General features: G+C 41.2%; 1 protein-coding gene across 2 annotated transcripts in view; it reads left to right on the top strand.

Moving 5' to 3' along the window:
* The window catches only part of LOC129094309 (uncharacterized), a 128,342-nt gene that overhangs the window by 61,010 nt on the left and 43,752 nt on the right, over positions 1-23,580 (top strand). Inside the window, exons 5-6 of one of the 2 annotated variants that reach the window (XM_054602425.1) lie at positions 2,302-2,527; positions 6,760-7,361. In XM_054602425.1, the coding sequence (XP_054458400.1) occupies positions 2,302-2,506 (205 nt within the window). In that variant the 3' untranslated portion in view covers positions 2,507-2,527; positions 6,760-7,361. Of the gene's footprint in view, positions 1-2,301; positions 2,528-6,759; positions 7,362-23,580 lie in introns of those variants that run through there. The other variant, XM_054602424.1, reaches the window with a different exon arrangement.

A 23,580-nucleotide genomic window follows, 5' to 3' on the forward strand; every position in this document is an offset into this window, starting at 1 on the left:
GAGCTGCCTGAGGACGAGAAGCTCATCGCCCTTTTGCAGATACAAGTGTTCACAAGGGTACAAACATACTTTTCTTTTGGATGTAGCATCTACACATAAGTTAAGAGAATTTGGTGCTGGAGAGAGAGAACAGTCCTCAAAGTATACACGTTTTGCATTCTACTTTACATTTTTCGAAGCATCTGCTGTGACGTTTGAGCAAAGGCCTCAAACTATATTTCCAAGCTGCTCCAAAGGAAAACACAGAGGCACAATTGTAAGATGAATTACCCGGGAGTTGATACTATGGACTCTCTTATCTGTTGACAGTTTAGTTACCGCGAAGCCCAAGAAATGTGTTTTCCAATTCTCTGAGAATTGAGCTTTTCTTTGTCCCATCAAACCTATATTAAGGGATGGCAAATTGCTGTGATCGCACTTGATAAGAACAAATGATAGATGTTGTAAACAAGCAGAATGCTTGAATTCTGATCCGAGGCATCGATTTGCCTCAGCAGCCAATTACTATGTGGACTGAGGTTATACATCCAGTCAATCTGCTGCTAGAGGGATTCTTTTTGTTGGCTGTCCAGTCTATTACTTTGTTCCAAACAGTTCCTACAAATGCTGAATTTTAATGTTTCATTAACTGTTATATTTAAATAATGAGCATCAGTCTTGATCCCTCAGGTCCTCCATCCAGTTGCCAGGCAGTACAGGAAGGTGTATGTCTTGATATGAAGTGGCTACTGATTGTAGGAAATGATACAGTGTGGGGCTTTCCGACCACCTCGGAGTCAAGCTATCATGATTAACTCCTACACCAGTCACATGAACCTCATGATAACTAATTCATTGCTGTGGTAGTTAGTATGCACCAACATGAACATAATCGCATAATATCACTTAGCCCCCCAACCAGACTTAAACATGCATATTTCTCCATTGTGATAGATGATGAGTACACTCTTCTAGAACAAAGTACTGCACTCTGTCTTTGGTAAAATCTTGTTTTTTAACAAGTTTAGATCTTTCAGAAGCAAACGTATGCACACAGGCTCATTCCATGCCCAGAGAATGACTATCTGGAGGTTCTTGTAACCTCTTGGCAAATCGCCAGACAGTTATATATTGAAACAACTCTGACACAGTACATTCGATTACAGCTAATTTACACTAGCAAATATGTTTTGTAACAAATGTAATTCCATACAAATCCATATAATGAGGAAACTTTTACATGGAAAAAACCAGCGAATTGTTTACTGGCAACGTATTTTGTTTCGTCCTAACCTTGTGTGCTCTTAGCATTATAAGCCATTTTCATGTTTATTTTGAGGCAACTCAAAGCACTTCATTAAGGTTAGGAAAAGGTTGTGGTCTTGGTTATCTAATTATAAAGAAAGGGATCTCTGTGTGTTCTTCACATATCTCGAGAACCCCTTCATCCGATCTACTTCACACTTGGCAGGTTTAATTCTGGGGACCCAAGGACATGCAGTGTCAAATTAGGTACAATTTGGACATGTGACATGTTCAAAATGAACGAACTTTGAATAAACAAGCGTTACTGCTCTGTGGACGCTTCCATGGAGGAGGAAGATTGAGCGATGAGCAATTCTTCTAGTCAACCCTAGCTGAATGCAAGAGATGGGACAAATTGATTATTTTTTTCTCAGTCTTTCAAAGGAATAGTTTGACATTTTTGGAAAAAAAGGGATATAGAGTGATTTCATCATCTTTCTATCATAATCTCCATTAAAGAAAAAGCTACAATCAGGAGATGTTTAGCCTATCTTAGCATAAAGACTAGAAACAGTGGCTAGTCCAAAGGTTAACAAAAAATCAGCTTCTCTCTTTAAATTGAAAAATGTATACTTTAACTTCATTTTTACAGGTAATTAAACATGCAGGTGCCTAAGCGAATGTAAAAGTGTTCTAAAGTCAATAAGAGACTCAATGAGACACCAGGTCTTGATTTGGATAGTTGCTTAACATTTTACAAAATACCTCCACCTCCTAAACATTTGGAGTGAAGGTCTTATTGGACTGTAAGGTTACATCATATCAGGAGGCCAAGCATGACCCTGGATTCAGCAGTTGTTTCTCTTATACTCTAAATACTAATTTGATAAAGAGAGGGACTTAATAAGGATATTAGGGTTATGTTATTATACCAACAAAGTATTTTTGGCTTGACTCAAAGTGTGAATGTAGCTAATTGGACACGCGTGACAGAAATCTGTTTTCCTGAAGCAACCAGACCCTGATTCCCTGAGTCTGTTCTCACCTAATGTTTGTACTTGGGTGGTGTTTTCTCAGGTGTCTGTCCAGCTACCTCAGCGGTCGTTACCAGCAGGCTGAGCAGAGCTCCATCACAGTCCGGGCCAGAGGCTTTGAAGAGGACAGAACGAGTCCGGGCCGCTGGGATCGGTCTGAGGCCTCAGCAGCGGCAGGACACGCTTCATCGGCAGCCAAAGTGGACGAAAAGAAAGAGTGGATGTCTCAGCTTTTTCTGAACCAGTAACAGGAGTTTACAGAATGCGGGGTGAGAGTAGCGTGCCATTTATGAGATCTTGCACTTTAAAACCTATTTACGAGTTTTACGAGTTGTCAGATCAGTCTTTTGCTCTATGTCAAACCCATACCCCCTTTATTCAGTGGGTATATTTTCACTTATTGCAAATTGATGGTTAAGAAGCTAATGCATTCAGCTTGCTTTAGTGTTTTCAGGCTCAGGGAGAAAAAAAGGAAAAAAAGAGCCTGGAATCACTCTCTTTCCTTAATGATGTCCACACAGAGACAATGGGGCGCCGCTCTGATTAGTGTCACCTGTCCTTGTGCATCTCATCAGTTCCATTATGGCTCCGTCTCCCATGCTCCTTCTGCTAATTGAATAGCCTGTGAAGTGGTGACGAGGACGGGGGCGAGAGCAGCGTCTGTCCCGCTGCTGCTTCAGAAATGAGAGTGAAGCTTTACCAGCGAGACATGACTGTAGTCCTCAGAACATAAACCATTATCATAAAGATGGAAGAGGTGCTAACAAGTAGCCCGCCTGTTGTATTACCGTCATGTCGTCTACGGATTATGTTCATATATGAAAGCTTTTAATTAGCATCCACGGCATTTTTTTAGGTGGGGATGCAATGCTGCACTACACATTTCTTTAGTGTATCAGACAGAGCATTCATATTGGATGTAGCCACAAGACACTCACTCATGTCTTTAAGTAGCTGCACATGGACACTAAAGTATGGGGTAATGCAAAAGTTGGTCTTTTTTGGAAATACCCTTATTTGCTTTCTTACTGAGAGTTGGATATGAACATTTATATCCTTCTCTTAAAGTAATATACTATAAGGCTACACACAGCAACTGGTTAGCTTAACATAGCACACAGACTGGTAACAACAGAATTAAAATAGCCAGGTCCAGTCAAATAGTAACAAAAACCACTTACCAGCACCTCTTAAGCTCACTGAATAACAAGTTAAAACTTGTTTATTTGTTATTCCTTACCAAAACCGAAGCGTGAAAACGGCAATTCACTGTTTCACATGTGCTGGACATTCCCAAAAGATCAAACCTTTCCTTTAAACGTAGAAAGATTTGGTGCATTGATAAGGCTGGCATTATTCAATATTTTTTGTTCATATTGTCAACAAATCCCATGAAAAGATGATAGTGTTGGATTCTTTTTGCCGGCCCCAACTCTACTGCTGACCCCACTTTCTGATTGTTTGTTTGTCTAAGTTTGTAGGTTTTGTGGTCCTTGTTTTATGTGGATTGAAGAATATTCAATGGCAGCAACCTTCTACTTCTAACACAGAATTACAAAGAATTTAGCAAAACAATGGATTATTCTTTGCATTACGGCATTCCTGCTGCAGGGAAGCTCTAGTTGGAAAGTCAACTTGACTTTCTGGACATCACGCTTGAACACCTGTTGTCTCTTCACTCACACGCCGCTGATATGTCATGCCTTAGTTGAGACCCATCAGGTTGCCAAAGAGAATAAAAAAACAGGGCTCTTGAGGAGTTGTGAGAGAACTGCTACGCATCTTCAGATCCAAGATGTTTTAGAACAATTAGAGCAGACATACATTATTGTTTATGCAAAATCTATATGAGGTTGGCTGTGTATCTTTTCTGGACAATAGCTGGGACAAACAGTTCTTCATACGCAGTTATTACGGTGGTAATACATAGGGTATGGACGGGCGGCATTACTGCAGCAGAGCACATCAATCATAATTATCGTGCTGCTCATCTCTAATTTTATGGTGCTCGTCTTATTTGTTTCTCTATGCGCGGCAACAGGTACAAACTAAATAGAACTTTCTAAAAGACAAGTACAATCTGTTTAAAGAAATGCTGAAAATAAATACCTAATTTTAGCAGAGGCAATGCGACTCAGCAGAGCCACCTTGTTTTTAATCAATCAATCAAGATAAGATAAGATAATCCTTTATTAGTCCCGCAGCGGGGAAATTTGTGTATTCATGATCCTGTAGTTAAAACACTCCTCTTAATTAATTAGGTACTACACGCTACAAAGTTTGAGTCTGTGTACTATGTTAAAAAAAACAAAAAACACTCCACCTACATTACAGGTCACATCTACCATGCCACATTCATTATAGCTGTTATTCTCACTTAAGTCTACTTACTTAGTTTGAGAACATCCCAGATGCCTATGAGGCTGTTTGCCGACCATCATTTTATTCACCTTTTTGTGTATTAATCACCAGTGACACCAGTAAAACCAGTCAACACAGTAGTTTGTTGTAAGTGTAGTCTGGAATGTGACAGACTGTTTGGAATAAAGGACAATGTATGGGACATTGTCTAGAGATCTTGCATAGATGCTTATGAAATCACAGACACTGTTCCCTCAATTATTTGAATTTCTATGAGGATAATGTGTGGCAGACAAAGACTGAGAATCTTTCCAAACGTTTGATACCAAAAAAAATGTATTTAGTATCAAATTAATTGAAATGTCTTGATGAGGGAAAAAAATTGTCATTTGCAGTGGTGACAACGAACATAACAAAAGGAGACAACGAAGAGAAATATAATTATGTGATGAAAATGGGTGACATAAGATAAGCACAGGAAGGCTAAAATGTACTAATGTGGGTGAGCAGAGAGAAGGAATAATACTGTGTCAGTAACAGTCAGTCCTTTGCTAATGAGCTAAATGTTTATTACAGTAGATTTGACTCTTTGGGGTCTGCGTTTGACTGTGTGAAGCCAAAAAAAGCCCATTGGCCCAGACGACTACAGGCACATGTCCTTAAAGACCCAATTAAAAAGAGTCTTTACAAAGTTATTCCAGGACTTGTTAAACACACGCACAGTGCCTAAATCAGGGATCATTAAATCCTTGCCCAAAAAGCCAAAAGCGAGAATGCTGAACGACTTTCGACCAGTTGCCAGTCAGTTCCGCCCTTTGTAAAAACCACGGAGAGAGTTCTAACTTCCTTTGTGGTAGAGATGATATTCTAGATGAAGGATATATTTTATTTGTACACTTTGTTCAGCTTTTCACTCTAAGAAGGTAAGTGTCAGTTAACAAAAGTAAATGATGTCTTTTTACGAACAGACCGCAGAGAGTCTCCACCCGTGGAACAATGTCTGACTCACTCACTGTTTGTACAGGTGCTCCTGAAGGATGTATTTCTTTTCCTGTACTGTTTACCCTGTACACAAATTAATTCAAGATCAAAGAACAGAGTTTGTCTTTAAGTATGCAGATGACATGGCCTCAGCGAAGCAAGTATTTGGTCCAAACACACACTCTTAGCGCGCGGTGCGAAAGTAGCAATTTGGAGATCAAAGTATTGATAAGACTAAAGATGTGATAATTTGTGCCAGATTTCACAACAGACCCTATGTATTTGAGAGCCAACTTATTCAGACGGTTGAAAAGTTCAGATATCTTGGCACAGTCCTAGACTACCAGTTTAACCTAAAAATATTTAGTATATTTTGAAGATATGCAGGGCTTTATCTTCTTAGGAGTCAGTCTTAGAAATTGTTTACAAAACCCAGATGGAAAGTGTTTTAACATTCCACTTGACTTCGTTACCTGAACTGCAGGCTGAAGAATAGTCTGCATTGCCAGCACAATCATTTTGAAGCCCCATATGAAGCTGAGTGCTGTGTACCACAAGGAGTAGAGATACAGCCTTCATTTTCCTTGACTTCCTTTATTTTCTGTAGCAACTAAACATAGTTTTTAAGAAGTATTTTATTCCAAGTGCAATCAGCATTTTAAACCTCAAAAATAAGACAAGCCACAAATGTATTTTATTTGTAATTTTTATTTATGCACTGTATAGTAAGCTGTGGTATCTTGGTGCTACATTTGGCCTGGTTGTTACTTGTTTTATGTGACCTGTTGTTGTGCTGCATTTATGTTTTGGTAAGCCAAAGACAGTTTAACACTTTAAACTTGTATTCTTATCCATGACAAAAACATACCTACAACCACCCTGTCTGTTGTTGTCAGCCTCAAACCCACAGGTACATACATCTTTTTTTTTAAGTCACAAATATGCAGTTTATTGGGGGAAATACAACTTCTGAAAAGTCTCCATTGTTTCTCTCTTTGGAACTACTTTCAGTTTTGAAGTAATACACAGTGGGTGCTTTATGCATTATTTGGGGCAGCAGGACAGTGTATGAGGGATTCCGTCAAAATAAACTACAGTTTGTGTGTTTTCATGGTAATGAAGGAACATGTCAACAGTGTGGCTCTTTGTGTTTTACTAGAATTTGGACAACAGTGGAGCTCTATGGCACAGAAGAATTCAATATATCAGGCTTTGGATACACACAGTACTTTTCAGGCCTCACTTCACTATTGGTTTTGGCCTTTTCGTGGTTTGTTGACAATAAGAAACATAGAGAATATCAGCAGCCTTATCCTATAAACATAGTTAAAGGAAATGTTCTCATACTTTTGGAAATAAGTCTTTTGACTTAAAACATTTTCAATATAGGTTAATGGTTTGGAGCGCTTCTTGGGCCAGTCGTCCAAACACAAGTGATCAGATCACATCATCAACACCATTTGCTTAATGTTCATGTTTTTACTGCAGGCTTTCTGTTATTAAGTCGTAGTCTACAAGCCCATGGGAAGATGCCGCTGATGACATCATGTAAATTACCCTGATGACATCATTTTACAACCATTTTCACGCAAAGTTTCACGCATATTGTTCCCTATAACTGTACTGTAAATAAATGCTCCTCTATAAACATAGGAATGTTATAGGACATTATATGAAATAACTGAATGTTGTGTTACTGTAAACAATTATTGAAGTATTATTGTGTTAAAAAAACTTTTCCATATGAACAAATAAAACGGAGGCCGGTCTCTATCTGATGTTTACATTGAATCATTTTCAGGTCTATCTGTATTTAGTCAAAGGAAGATACATGATATATTTTCCAGATCTGCAAAAGAAAACCTTGAGATATACAGGAAAAGTCTTTTATTTTGATTGGATAAACATTGCCAGCTGTGAAGCAGGGCTGTAATGTTGGTGCCTCTCCTGCCAGGCAGGAGCTTTGCTGTTATCTGCATGTGCCCGAGGCACAGCTAATGTAAAAAGATCCTCCTCACTCTGCTCTGCTCTGCTAGCAGTGAGCTCTGCGGGCTTATCCCGCTCAGTCCCTCTCTCCGTTTCACCTCCCGGTCACAGCCAAGTGACTCTCTGCCGCGCGCCACCTCATTTTGGGCCCTTTTCTGAAGACACAACAGAGGGAGTACAGCAGTATCTCACACGCCTGTATCTGGTTAATGCCACAACGACAGGACTGCAGAGGCTTCCCAGTGTCCCCATGCCTGTATGGTTCCGGGGGCTTAATGTGTGCATGTGGGGCCAGATGGACACTTTCATGAGTGTATGAGTGTGGATTATTCTGCCGGCTACATCTGGGGCTCCACATGGTACAGCAGACTGCGGTAGGAGAGGCAGGTGGGCACGTGGGGAGGGCACCCCTCCAGTGGGCTCTCTTACATCTACACCCACCGACAGGGCATCGCCGCCAATGGCAGACCCAAAAGGTTACTAGACAAATGCTTCTCCAAATCCAGGAAAACATAGCGTCACCTTCTGTCCTTAACTTCCTGTCTGACAGCAACAGCTCACCGTTTCCAGGTGTCAGACATGACTACAGTGCTCTTTACATATTCTTTCTTTGGCGGACGCATTCTTCCAAATCTTTTATTGCCCGATATACACTCTTTGGGAACAATATGTCTTGCTCAAAGAACCTTGGTAACGTCGACAAGAGGAGCAGGGGGATTTGGCCGCTACTCCTATGATTAATGGCCTACCTACTAGCTACAGCTGCCCGTAATATGAACAGGCCACCACCATCAACACATTAGCGCATAATGTTCTGATTCATTGCTGTCAGTGCTAATCAGTGGGTCAAACAAGCAGATCATATGACACTGTAGCAGGCAGACAATAGGAAGTAATACTGTATGTTATGAGAAAACACAAGTGCTGAAACAAGTAGTTGATTAATTGTTTAGTCAAGCAATAGACATTTTGTCCACAGCAGTTTTAATAATTGATTAATCATTTAAAGCAGTATTCATTGATTTCCTTGGCTACTTTGGGAGCGCAACAAGCTGTAAACACAACATTGGCACACTTTATATAGTTTATGTCCATTTAGATTCAATATTCATTCTCTTTTTACCTCTGTTTTGGTCTCCACCAAAAATATTTTCTTCTTTAGCTGCGTAATGCTTCAGTATGTTGACCAGCTAGTTGCTAACAATGTCAGCATGTGCTGTTTGGTGCCGGGCAGGTATCGTGATTGATTCATCAGAGCTTTTTCTGCTGAAAACAGCTGCCTGCTGTTACAATGTTGATGAGAGCGTTAAAACTGAAACAAAACTGAAAAACAATGTCAGTAAAATGCTCCATTGAGCTGAGAGGAATTGCAGAGTAGGGTAATAATTATCTGTTGGTTCATTGCTACAAGCGATACCTTTCACATTAAACATGATGATTTGACCCATTGTTAATATAAAACAGTTTATAAGTTTAATTCAATTCAGTTTATTTTGTATAGCCCAGAATCACAAATTTATCAGAGGGCTTTAAATGATCAGATAAAGTGCAAAAATGATCAAGCAAAATATTAGATTCTCTCTGTTTAATATCGTTAATTGAATATCTTTGTGATAATATAAAAACGTTGGTCCAATGAAAGCAAACTATAGGCAGCAGATTTATTGACAAAGAAAAAGACAAAGTGTTTACCCTATGTGATAAATACACTTCATTTCTATGACTGCATTCGATAAAAGCCGCCCCATGTCAATGTGAACTGGCAGTATTAAGAGATGTTCAGTTTGCAATAGCAGTAACTTAATGCAGCTTTAACACGCTGTTAAGAGAGCAGTGCAACTCGTCAAATACAGACGCTTGGTCAGTGGCCCTAAGCTTCAAACTATGACGCTGCAGTTACCCTCTAGTGTCAGTTTTGCATGTGCCAGAAACAGCATGTTAGTTTTCACTTGTTTAAAGCATAGTTTCTTTTCAAAATAAACTTCCTTTTTCACAGGAAGTTTGGTTCAGGCAACAAAACTAACGGCTCACATGACTTGCGAGTGACAAACAAATGGCGACTCACGTGAAACAATTGATGGGATAATATGTCAAAGTTTACTTTTAGTTTATAAGACATAAACCATGGTGTTTGTATGATCTTTGACATTCATATAATTGAAATCATGTCCTTTGATTCAGCAATTAGCAGATCATCACTATACCTACATTAAGACACTGATACTGTATGAGTTAGAGTCAAAAAGATGTATCTATAGATTTTTAAGTAAAATAAATATTGACAAATTGGAAAAACTCAAATCATTCCATTTCGAAATTAAATTCAGCATTTAGCTTGCTCCCAAACTGAATTTATTAATGCCCTACACTCATATTAGATTGAACTCAAGCCAAGGCCTTTGTGAAATCAAAGCTCATTAGATGAGTCCACCTCATAATGAGTGGCCAGATCCATCAGGAGAGATAAATCTCCCGCTCTGTGCCGACTGAGATCCAGTTGAACATGCCTGCGGCGCTTCAGACCACATGCAAACAAGATATTCGCTTTGAAGCACCAATACGCAGATTTGAATCAGAGTGTGAGAGTGCCAAATGTCCTAGGTTGTGAGTGACGGGGGATCTGCATAGAGCTGGCTACCTGTTGAGGAGGATTAAACACAATACAGATGGTGTTTACATTTTCCAATAACAAAGGCAATCTCTCATCCGACGATGACAGAAAAGGTCTTTCGTCAAGAGGGGTCGTAGTTAAAAGTGGAAGATAGCAGATTAGCTGGGATTCACTGGTTTTATACATTTTCATAAATCCTCCATGTTTTCCTCATGAGATCATCTCTGGCTGCAGATAGGCAGACATAAATTATGGGGTTTTTTTCTAGCCTGTGATAGAATCACTCATGACCCTGAGATCACCTCTGAAGGACGGAGGCTGCTGAGTGTCCGGGCCACGTACTCCGGCCATCAACGTAACACGAGGCGCGCTCGGATCCACCGCGGGTCGGACTGAATAAATTAAACAAATTACCAGCTGCCTTGTGCGGGCTCGCCGGATGCAGGGTGGCATGAGCACGCCATTACAACAATGATAAGGATATCTGCATGGCCTTGTGTTAAAGGAATTACACATAGCATCCAGGGCCTTTAAGAGAGCCTGACAGTTTTGCGCACACTGGCAAGTTAGTGTGACGTGAAAATGTGTGCGGCGGCGGAGCGGTCTCGGCTGCTGCTTGGCCAGAGTCGGGGGTGGGGGAGTGGGGGGATGAGCGCTTGGCTTGTTGAGAAGTCACCAAAAAAAATAAGAAGAGGAGCAAGGAGTCTTATTGTGATGCAAATGGACACAGCGTTGTGCTTAAATAATGCATTATTACATCCCTTTTTGCACAGATAACATCACAGTAACACAAAACAATGTCCTCCGAGGTTATTTAAAGCGATACGACATCCAATCCTGACATTGCAAGAAGTGCTTACTGCCTGTCCAGCTGCTTTTGTCTCAAGCTTTGATAGAATCAGATGGATAGAAAGGCTGCTTTTAAAATCCCAGCCACTACACGGGGCGAAGGCCATTTACATAATATTATGTATATTGTATTCCGGCTCCATCCTAATGTTTGAATATAAACCGAATTTAAGTCTTTAAGGAGGGAAGTGTTGTAGCTTAAACGCAAGACACGTGGCGAGGTGTCCGATAACTTTGTCTTCTGCCTGTAATCTGATGCCGTGCCGAGAGGAGGGATCGGCCTCATTTCGTCGGGGTGATTTATGATTGAGGACATGTTAATAAAAATATCAAAACAATCTGAGCTCTGGTGGGGGAGATACCGGTCCGCTACGTACATCATGCCCGACAGGCCCCTGCAGGGGAATGGCCTGCTCGGTGATGTTATGCTCGTATGGATGCCTCGTTGCCCCAGCTCTTGAATAGAATATGCAGCTGTTGTTTGTATTTTTGGGAGGGTCGATGGGGGTAGCACTACTCAGACAAGGTGACATTAACGGGAGTATGTGCTCCTCTTGGCCTGACAGGTCCAAAGAGAGCCAGGAATGGTTTTGCTTCCTTGAAATCCTACGCCAAAGCTCATATACGGTTTTTTTCAATCATGGAGCTACATGGATCACCTGTGCTTTTAGTGGAGCACATGTACTATCGCATTATAGGCAGCGGTCCAGTATCGAGGACCATTCTGCTTTAAAATCTGCTCTTACTAAAGGATTCATATCCCAGCTCACTGGACAGACACACTCCAAATAGTTCATTGAATGACTGGATGAAAAGATACAGCGCTGTGTTCACTTCTGACAACGATTTTTTTTCTTTCTTCCCTCCCTCCTTGCCTTTGATGGATTTATATCGAGTATGGGGCGTGGATGCAGAGTAATTTAGTGCGTGTTAAAAGCCGCTGCAGGGATGTAGCCTGTAATACTTACTCAATTCCACTTCCAATATCGCTGCTCCTGAAATGTCTCAGTGATTTTCTGTCTCCGCGTCTTGCCGAACACAAAATCATCACAAAGTATTCGGTCAAAAAAAAGAAAGGAGAATGATCTGAAACTTGGAATCCACTCCAAACAGGCCTCAGTGCCGTTGTCAGGGAGCATGTGCCGCCGTTGTCAAAGTGTTACACTGATGCAGCATCAAGTCTCGAGATGTTCTGTGAAAAACTCCTTTACCTCTGAGAGGAGTTTGTGATGTCTCTCATAAGGGAATCAAACAAATGCTCTAATAATCTTGTTTTAATTCAGCAGAGTGTTCAGCGACATCGCCACACTACTTCTGTATGTACCTTTTATAATCATGATTTTTTTATTTTTTTATCAGTAGACCAAGACTGTTAGTTATCAAAAGTACATTGCCACACAGGAAAGCAGCGTAAGCCACTTGGCATGAAAGGAAATGTTACAGGGATGAACAGGGAGGTCTGTTGTTAGATCAATCCCTACAGAACAATGCATGTTTGTGTGAAGGAAAAGTGTGGTTTTTCAAATGCCTGTGTCCTTTAAACTGTAGTCAACGGGGGAAAATGTAAAGGATAATTCTGGTTTATAATTTTTTTGCTTTCATTTCTATTGATAATGATAAAATTGTACTCAGCAATTTAATTGCCAAGACGTGCGAACCCTGCAACTGAGCTGCGATGACGATACACAAGTTGCAAACAGACCAACAGATTAGGCCTGTCGGGCCAAGTTTGAGTGACTAACATGTAATTTACTCGCATCTCTTCCAATGCAACCCACATTATTGTAAAACACAATTCACCACTTACCTTGTGCTGATTGTTGGTGCTGCCTTTGCTGCATCACTGAGTGAAGCTAACAGCTGACTTTGTCACATGGTACAGTTCGACTGCAGTGCCTCACAGAAGGTCGACCAGCGTCTGATGTAGTCGAGGATGGACTGTTCAAAGCCAACTATTACCTCATCTTACCCTTCTCTAGCAGTCTACACAGCGGGTGTTTCAACTTCATCTTTCAGTCGTCCATCTCATGCGCATCTGATGTTTTTTATTTTAACTGTCCGCAAAGGCCGTAAGTTCTTTTGAAGCGCATTTTTCTTTCTTCCATTCAAGTGTATTTTCTTCCATTTTCCACATGTTGCTACAGTGATTGGGTGTTGGGTGTTGGGCCCTGTGCGGTGCCCAAAACACCGGTGTCCTACATTCAATACCCTGCCTGAACGCATCCTGTGGAGATAGAAAGAGGATTCGAGCTGCAGCAGTTGCTCTGCTAACGCGCTGCTTTCGCTTGGCGGCCATGATAATAATAATAATTAAGCCTTTATTAGTCCCACAATGGGGAAATTATTTCTCTGCATTTAACCATCCCGGAGGAGCAGTGGGCTGCAATGAAGCGCCCGGGGAGCAACTTGGGGTTAGGTGTCTTGCTCAAGGACACCTCGGCATGTTGCCGGTAGAGGGGCTTGAACCACCAACCTTGTGGTTAAGGGACAAGCGCTCTACCTCATGTGCCACAGCCGCCCATAGGCATTGCATTAGACAGATGGCCTTTTGTGACCTTCTAGAACAGCTTTGAACACTTTGGACCTGTTACTGTCAGACAACACTTCGTATAAACTAGTGCGTCTTGAGTGTATCACCACCTCAAACAAGTAGGTGCTTTTGGGAAGTTGCACGAATTTGTGATTTGTTAGACCTCAGCTGATGTTATGCGCTTTTTCCACAACAGTTGGCAGCTGATAATTGAAAACAAACAACACACGTGCGATCTGAGAATGATAACAACACCCCAGCGACATGTTTCCCCTTCAGCTCCCATAAAAAACACCAGTTGTTATTTAGTTTTAGCAGCGCCGCTGAATCTCTGTCGTTGTTTCGAATCACTGTCTCCTAACAGTGCGGGACAACATTCCTTCAAGATAGATTTCACCCAGCATGAGCTGTTGCACCCCAAACACTGGCAAACTCAGACTTGTATAAATGTCAAGAGAGATGTGTCCTCCTTTTGTTTTCGCTGCAGAACTTGCCAGCAGCTCATTTCCTCCAGGAACGCATTAACAAAGCAGTTAATTCTATCATTAATTAAAAGGAATCACAATTCAGTGAACACTTCAAATTAATCTTTTGAGATTTGCTCTCACACAATGCCCGCATTCTGTTTTTCCCTTTGTCTCGTGGAAGAGGATTGCAGCTCGGGTGCCATGATTTTCATTTCTCCGTGTGGTTTGTGACGGTCTGGTCCTGTGTAGCTCCGTTAGCAAAGCGTGTCGCCAACTCTGCCAGTTTTTAACGGTTCGGTTCCAAAGGGATTCATCCAAGCAATACATGAATACTCCGTAGCATTAGCAAGGGGCTAACACAGGGAGCGGCCCCGGCTAGAAACCCCATCGGAGAGACATATTATGAAGGTGTGAATGCTCACAGATTTTAAGCGCAATTAATTATGTTTAATTTGCATCTCGTCTAGAACAATGCAGCAAAATTAGTGTCCTAACTCCGGCAAAATGTTTGACGCGACCACTGGCATCACCGAGCTGCTGATCTGCTCAGTCACTAGAGTCGGGTTATAAATACTCCGTGCTTGGCGTCTCCACAGTATGGCGCCACTTGGAGGGTGATAAGGTGCTAATTAGCAACTGTTAGCAGAGGTAAAAAAAACAACAAAAAAAACGTGTAGAGTGAAGCACAAATCTCGGCGTTGCCACTGAGTGTTCCGCCGATGATCCTTTCTCCTCTGCTCGCAGACGCCGAGACTTGAGAGATGTCCCTTATTAACACTGTGTACAAGGCAATCTTTTTTTTTTGTCTTCCTTCCAGGCAAGCCAGGTCTGACAAATTAAGGCTGCAGAGTCATTAGATTAAGATAAGAACTTATCTTTTACTCTGAGACAGACTTTTATCTATTGTATTTTTCTTCTCTCCCATCTCTTTCGTCCCCCCATCCCCCCACCCACCCAACATCTCCAATGTGAGATTGTTAAAGTAATTGGGATGTTATGTGACCAGAGAGGCCAGATAAGTTTTTAACCCTGTCATGGTATTAACCTTTCATGTCCGAGGCAGGTCACGAAAGGTGCAGCCGGAGACGTGTTAAGACTCATTTAGGGGAATCTTGATGTATTATTGTTGGAAGCAGGCATGTATATTCTGCAGGTACATGGTCTGGAGAGGACTTCTGTAGGCTGTCAGGGGTTATTAAAGCATGAATGTGTGTTTTCTGGGGTCGCTGAGCAAGACCGGTGTGGTGTCTCGATCTCCGAGTACATCATTTAGAGACGTTCAACCAGGTTTTGTCACATATATATATATACGTTGTAAAGTTAATCAGAGTCATGCTCTGTTCGGTTTCAGAGAGGAAAAAGTGTGTGTGTGGGGGGGGATGAATCTCTTTCATGATATCATCCACCGCAGGATAATTAGGGAAGGAGCTCACTGAACATCAAATCAACAATCACCATCAGAAGCTTTGTCTTTGTCTACAAGCTGTGTATGCATTCGACCCCATCTCTGTTTTGCTCTGTACACTTTCTGTGTTATTAATATCCAAGAGAACCAACACAGCCCCGCAGCAGCATTATTAGAGCATTGAGCTTTATTATTCTTCAAAGCAGAACTTATGAGAAACACCTGAAATAAATGAGTTGAACCGGTATGGCAACAGCTAGTGCGTATCCATCATCCCCGTGTTTAGAATCCTTTGTTTTAAAGGTCACCGCACCACCGCGTTGATATCTAGACGTTTCTTTGAAGCGCTAATTGTGTCTACATTCTTGACCACTTTGTCAGACAACTCTACACTAGAGCAGCAAAAAAATCAGAGGAATTGCATGCCGCTTGTTTACTGCGATCAAGATAACAAGGACGAGTCTGTGGAATAACGAAGGCCGGGGCCCGACGCTGAAAACACTATATTTTCCATTTTAATGGTGTTTTAAAGCGTGGAAGCTGAGGGAGAGATAGCTGGAGAAATGTAACTAAAGGATCGGATTCAGTGCGATCCAAATGGCAAGGGTAGCTGTTGGGCATGATGACGTTCCTTTGATGTGAGCTATAACTAGCTTTAAGCTCGGAGCGGGCGCATCACGGCCGCATCCTGACTGATGTGTGTATCCCACTTAGATGAGGGCCACTTTGTCGTTCGAGCCAACTGTACCTTTAATTTCAAATTCTCTAATGTCTCAGATGGGACCGCATTAAAGGCCTCCGGGTCGTTAGTGCATTGTAGTGTTTGCCCACAACTGCGTGGGCCTGACTGTCATCCCTTGGATATTTGTCATATTCATCAATGCCCTGCATAATGGGATGAGATATTATTTACATATCGGATCAAAATGCCAGAGGAGAGCATTAATTATTAAAAAACTGACAGAATCAAAAGAGCAGCTTTTTTTCCTCATCATAGTTTGTTGTCTGCATGGACTGAAAAAAAGCCGCTCCATGGCCAGTAAACACAATTATATCAATTTTAAAGACATCGCGGGCTCTTCTTTTGAGAGAGCGTGCTCGACACAAAGGCCGCAGCATCTTATGTCACCAGAGTCAAAAATGAAGGTTTACCCCTCATGCAACACTTTGCCCAACGGGCTGTAACAAGCGTCTGGATTGGGGACGTGGTGCAGCCTCTGGGGAGCCACCTACTGTACAAGTCGGCATCTCTGTTTGTGCGTCAGGCTGCTGTGGTTATGAATAATAGGAAAGTGCTTCATATTGATCAGTGACATTGAGCGTGAGACTTGTCTGGACTTAATTAATGAAAGTAAAGCAGTGTGCTAACAAGGACTTGGACACAGAACTACAGATTTATTCCAGGTAGAGCAGTTTTTTACTGCATATTTTCCCATTAACATGAACGCATTCTAGACACTGATTGACAGACTTGAGTTTGCAGCGCGAGACATATTTATGAATTATTTGTGTGGATTAGAATTGTTATACCTGTATAATGAAGCCGACCTACATTGCTATTTTACTGCAGTAGTTGGGATACTTGTAAACTTGTGATAAAGTATCACACCTGACTCGTTGCCGTGGCACTGCACACTGAAACTTTTTGGATTTAGCAGTAATTATTTAATTTTTATGCACTTTCCCTCTGGGGATCATTAAAATTTCATTTTGATCTTATCTTCTTAATCATAATCTCAAAATCTGTTTGAATACGTCGTAACCTGCTTTTTTCCACCCATGCAGTAAGCTGTGCCTTTTTTACAGTCTCCTAAAATATATAAGAATATATAGTAAAATTCTGCCATTGCTGACTTTTTTTTTTAAGTCGTCTTGCACGCCAGACGTCTGTTTAAACAGAGCCATAATGGTCCATAATGAAGTTTGTTTTACAACACTGCCCCAGTGTATACAGTAAATTCTATGCATAGGCAATGGAGACAGTAAGGACCTGAAAATGCAGACGGATACACTTTTTACAGCATCCTCCCCGTCCACAGTGTCATCCCCTTAAGCTGCCAAGAGAGTGTAGGGGGGTGAATTCATGAGGGTCTTCTGTAATAGGCTGGCACACACACAGGCACAGCCTGTGGAACCTTACAGGCTGCTGAAGCTGGTCTTGGCATTGCTTTTGGCAGCCATGTGGTTTTGTGCTCTCTCGCACTGCACATTCTCTCCGAAAAAAAAAAAATGAAAGTTTTAACTAGCCGGTCTTACCGCTCCCTTTTTATAAATGAGGAAGCCTTTGGCATAAATAGATCTACATGTTCATTTGGTATATTAAGAGAGACACACAGTTAAAGAGTGTTCATTACAATTGTAAATTTCTGCCCCCAGGCCCTTAGCCCGCCGCTAGATTACATGAGGTCTATGCTCATGGACAGCGCCTGGCATCTGATTGAGGGTCCAGTGCAGCTAATTAATTTCATTAGAAAGTGAAGTCATCTTCTAGCAGGAATTAATATTTGGAGCGTCATGTTGCTAATTTATTTCCAGATTTAATTAGCTCAGAGAAGAAATGTTGCTTGGGCAAGAGGACTTTTTAATTATCAGCTTGGATAAATTTGAAAATGTTGATGCCTTAGGGTTGAGTTAATTAAAACCTGCATTATTTTAACTTTAATTAGCTCCCATCTTTGTTTTTCCTCACCATATGGCCATGTCCTGTAGTCAAATTTAGTTAATTAAGCTAATTAAGCTAATCATTTTAATTACTCAAGACAATGTGATTGGATAGAGGATGACTACAAGTTTATAGCCAAGTGCTTGTTTTTCATTAAGTTGAAGGGACAGTTATTTCTGATTGCAGTTGGCAAGCATAGCGGGAGTAGTTTGAGAATGAGGCAGCCTCTGAGATATTACGGCTGAAGTCTAATTTCATTCCTTGATAAAATTATATATAAATATAAAATAATCATCTTGTCACCGGCACCACTCTTTTAGAGGACAAATGGTTTACTACGTGTTAAAGCTTTCTGCTCGTATGCTGATGTTGGCCCCTTGTACTCCATCAGATTAAGTAATGTCTGCGCTTACTCACGTTTAAAAGGGTTCAATGTCAGAATAGGTGCTCTGTGCACTTCTAGGAGCGTGTGGCAGACGCAATAACAGTAACCATGATCTGCAGATAAAGTCACCGTTGGTTGGGCAAACATCTCTCCAGATATACAGAGATGTGAAAACATGTGAAATGAAATCGCGTCCGGCTTGTTCCCTTTTGACCACAGCGGGCTGCCATATTGGATTGTAATTGGGTAATAGACCTGCGTCCGTGGTCGCTGGTGGGATAGGATACTGCCCTTCCCCTTTGGTGACCCTGGAGCGTGGGACGGCGTGGGGGGGGTCTGTGTGAGCCGCTAGCATCTGTGCATCAGTCTGGACGCAAGCTGGGCCCATCCAGAAGCCAGGCCTAGCCGACAGATGCAGGGGCTAAACCCAGTAATGAAATAATACTGGGAGACATCATGTCCGTGGTTTCCATCATTGTTAAAAGATTTTTGGTAGCGTGTACCCCCACTTAGGTAATTTGTTTCCGTGTATAATCCTATTGCTCACTATTAAATTAAACCAACTGGTCATTTCAGATCGGAGCCTATAAATAAACTGGTTGCTATGAGCACGGGCGGTATGTGGGACGTCTCATCTGATTAGAGGCGAAGCACTTAATAATTTGAACTGGAAAAGGTGACCTTCAGTGCCAGGTGACCTCAGTGGTCTGCCACACATATGGCCCAGCAATATTACTAATGTCTGCTCCCAATGTAGTTTTTTTTTTTTTTTTTTTCAATCCGAATCCACTCTCCGCAAATTGTTTTGGACAAATGTTGATGTGTGGTGTGATGGCAAAGTGTACAGCGCTGGAGCTGTTTACATGGTCAGGAGCAGTGGTCAAGTGAGATGATAGGCCCCTCTCTGCTTTCATCTGAGGGAGGCTGGTTAGTCATCCGTGTGTGTGTGTGTGTGTGTGTGTGTGTGTGTGTGTGTGTGTGTGTGTGTGTGTGTGTGTGTGTGTGTATGTGTGTGTATGTGTGTGTGTGTGCTCTGGCTTTGGCCCGTGCCGGAGCAGAGGAGCCCCAAGCCTTCTCATAGTTGCGCTGTAACTTAGAATGCAATATGAGAGGGGAATTAGTCACCAGGTCCCCAACAGCCATTCGCCCACTTTAGAAATGTTTCTGTCACCACCTGCGTATTGTTAATGGTCCTGTCTCTCACTGCAGCTGCCCACCTGATCGGATGCTAGTAAGAGACTCATCTCACTTTGGTTGAACACAATCAATCCCTGAGTCAATAATTTATATTTAGGAAATCCCCCCCAGTGTTAAGAGGTTTTTACTAAAGCAGTGTGTGACTCATTTGGTTCAGGAGTTTTGTATAGAAACTGACACTATTTTGACACTGAAGTCAATAAATTGGGTTTGAAACACACCCCAGGAACCTAATTTGTGTGCATTAAATGTAAGAAAAAATGTCATGAGCTGAGTATGTGACGTGGAGAGTCCTTATGTTTAGTCTCGTACTTATAAACCTGTCTCTTTTAGAAGAAAAAGTTGCATGTTTGTCCCTCAGTAAGGCTGGGCATACTAGCGTCGAGTGCTGCAGAGATGTTTATTTAGGCCAGCCCTGAAGTTAGCATTGCACTGGTTCCCTCGACTAAAAGCCGATGGGATTTGTTCCTTGGACTTTGGATATTGCAGAAAATAACTCTGTGGCAAACAAAAGTTTATAATACTTACACGTTTTTTTTTCCAGCAAGATAATATTCACAAATGAACACTACTTTAATGATTTTGGATCTGGAAAAAACCCAATTGAACAACAGAATTAATATTCTGGTCAAAGTTGAGATGATTGTAAAAGATAATTCTGAGGTTTCTGCAAGAGACATACTTGTACTTTGATCGAGTGTTTCAATTTTATGCAACTTTATTTATCCAACAATATTGCACTTTTTACTACACTACCTGTATGTGACATTTACAGTAACTATTTACCTTTACACATAAAAGCACATGAATTTCTTTATGATATGATATAGTAATAGTACTATAACTTCGCCAGCAGTATACAAAGTATCGCAAATTGGCTCCACATGAACTACAAAATTCTAATGCTTTTATGTGCATTTGTTAGTTTAAAAAAACCAATTGATATACTATTTTATGAATATATAACACTAAAGGGTACATTTACTTTTAAAACATCTCAAATACTTATGTACTTTTACTTAACTAACATTTTGAATTTCAGACTTTTACTTTTTAGGAGTATTTCTACTTCACTTATTTGATGTACTTCTTCCAACACTGCGTCAATTGTTTTCATGGGTTGTCATGTTTTATTTACCAGCTTATTGTTAAGACATGACAATCTGATTACAGCTGCACCAACAGTTAACTAGGAAAAAAATGGACACTGTTAACATTGTTAGTGTTCGGTAAACCAGTGAACCAAGAACAATGCCTAACTAAAGAGGTATACTTTGTAATTAGCTGGATCAACTGAGTTAGAGTTAATGTATTTTATGTTGTTGTAGTTGCAATAGACCCTTTTACTGCCAACATCATCAAAAATATGAGAGTGCATGTAGGGAACGGAAGCAGGGTTTTGCCCAGCCATCCAGACGAATGAGCAAGTTTTAAACATCTAACTAAATCAGTTAAGAGCATCAAAGAGTCTGGTTGTTGCGTGTTCAGTTGTCAGAATCATTATTCCAATAGCGGACTCAAGTTCTGCAGAATTTCTGGCAGGATCACGACCATTTCAGAGCAAAAGGTGTTTCAGTTTTAACGAGGGACAGTAGTAGCTCATGTTAATGGTTGGCTTAGATAATAAACAGTTGAGTAGCCGCCGTCACAGGAGCAATTATGGACAAATCCGACTGAGAGTCAGGGGTTAACACGGTCGCTTGTTTAACCAAAACACCGGCGACATTCATGTAGCGCCCATTTTTAAACTCGATAAAGTCAAACCTCTGAGTATACATCATGGTATACGACATTCTATATGTGAAATAAAGTAGCTGTAAGCCTCTAATGACTTGTCTGCTAGTAATTTATTGCTTACACACTATTTCTCTTCACCAAATACGTGTAGATATCTGGCCACTAAATATTGGGCCACTGGCCATTTTATTCTACCAACTCACTAACAGCACACCCGTCTGGAAAGTCTATTAGTTTTGGTTTCATTGGATCTTTTGTGGATAATGCCCCACAGCATGCCACGCTATCGCTCTCTGTCGCAGGGTTGCCAAACTGTATGCTCACTTGCGTACCTGGTCATTGTTAACGAACTGTAAAGGGTCTATTTCATCAGTCTGATCTAATCATCTTAAAGAAAAACAGATTAGTTGGGCCCAGGTTTGGCCCACTGTCCGTTATAAGCCCTTCCACCGGCCAAGGAGAGCTCGGTGAGAAGCAGCTTAATAGATTTAGATGAAAGGAGGGGAGTCATGGAGGCCTCAACCAGCAGAGAGCGAGAGCATCTGCTCAAAGGCCACCTCCCCACGCCCCGGATCACCATCTCCAGAAGAACTCGGGCATGGAGCCTCCATCTCCACAGCTCCACGCTAATTCCAGTGCCCCCGCCACACGCAGGCTAATTAAGGCCATGCATTTATTTATGACTGAGCTCATTAAACAGGGAAAAAGATGGTCGCCGCTCTGAAAACACATTAGTCCCCGAGGAAACTGCCTGTGTAGTCGCTCTCCCCGGGCTGTTTCAGGTCACAGATTCTGAATCTTTGTGACATATGAAGAAACAGGGAGCTGTAATGCCTTAACAAAAAAATAAAAGAAGCAAAACTTCAGTTCTGAGGCGATAAAGTGACGGTTCAGGACATTCTTCAGGGTATATTTGAAGCTGCTTGAGCTGGTCCCATAATTACATGTATAGGTCATTTACTGGGGGATGATAGAAATTCACTTTCAGGTCTTGTGATAAAAAATGTTTTGTCTTTGGGTATTTGTGAAATCTGTTCTTTACATTCATGATATACTTCCTTTAATACAGAATGGCAGCTAGAGCAAAAGTAAATAACATTATGGGCAAATATAGCAGTAATTAACAGACAACCTAACTTGCATGAACACAAAGTGCCCCCACCATCAAACACAAGCCACCACCACCACCCTCTTTTTTATATTACTCTGGTATTTAAGTTAATTTGGGACTAAGGCAGTGCAGAGCTATGAAAACTAAGAGAGAGGAGATCCCTCAGGTATATTTTATCTCTCTGGAGGGGGCTTGTCTCTCTCACTCTCTCTTTGTGTGCGTGTGCATGTGCGTGTGTGTGTGTGTATTTATGTTTAAAGGGCATAGACAGAGAGATCCTACGCAGATCTGTCTCCCTTCCTTGTAATTGCAAAGATAATGCCAAATCACACAGTCCTTTGCTGAGACAACTGGCAACTTCATTTAGTGCTCTTTAATGGCTCCAACTTTAAACGGAGAAATTCCTTGTTTCTGCATGTGCTGTTGAGCTGGAAACAACCAAATAATGATGTTTTTTTTAACTTAGATTTAGAAAAGGCCTCAGTGCAAGCACATTTTCCCATCACCTTTTATTTATTACCAACAAAAAGTTGAGTCATAAAAAAAAAGAAAAACTGAATCCTACTGAGTTGTTGTCTGGCAACTATCCCAGTAAAGTTGTACTCTTTCATATGTGAAAAAACAAGTTGTATAAAGCCTCTTGTGAGTCAGCAAGTGAGTCAGCGTTGGTTAGAGCTGAAGACTACAAGTTTGATAAATGAAAACAAATCTGAGGGTGTGGAGTTAGACATAAATGAGCCTACCAGACCCGGATCTCCTACCAAATTGTCGGCAAACAAGTTGCATTGTGGGTGACGTAGGCGCCAGGTTTTGACAAGGGAAGCATAATGTTTATGTTGTTGTTCTTTTTTATAACTACATGTCTGCCAATGACAATGTCCAACAAGAAGTGCAATGTGAAGCCAGTGGAGAACTCAGAGGTCAGAGGACTGCAACTTTAATTGATGATATTTTATTACTATAATTTAATTATTACTTTATAGTGAATAAAGGTCACACCAGTAATTTAAAAACTCTTTTATATTGGATGGAAGGGTGTA

This window comes from Anoplopoma fimbria, chromosome 8, assembly GCF_027596085.1.
Source record: "Anoplopoma fimbria isolate UVic2021 breed Golden Eagle Sablefish chromosome 8, Afim_UVic_2022, whole genome shotgun sequence".
Classification (NCBI taxonomy): domain Eukaryota; kingdom Metazoa; phylum Chordata; class Actinopteri; order Perciformes; family Anoplopomatidae; genus Anoplopoma; species Anoplopoma fimbria.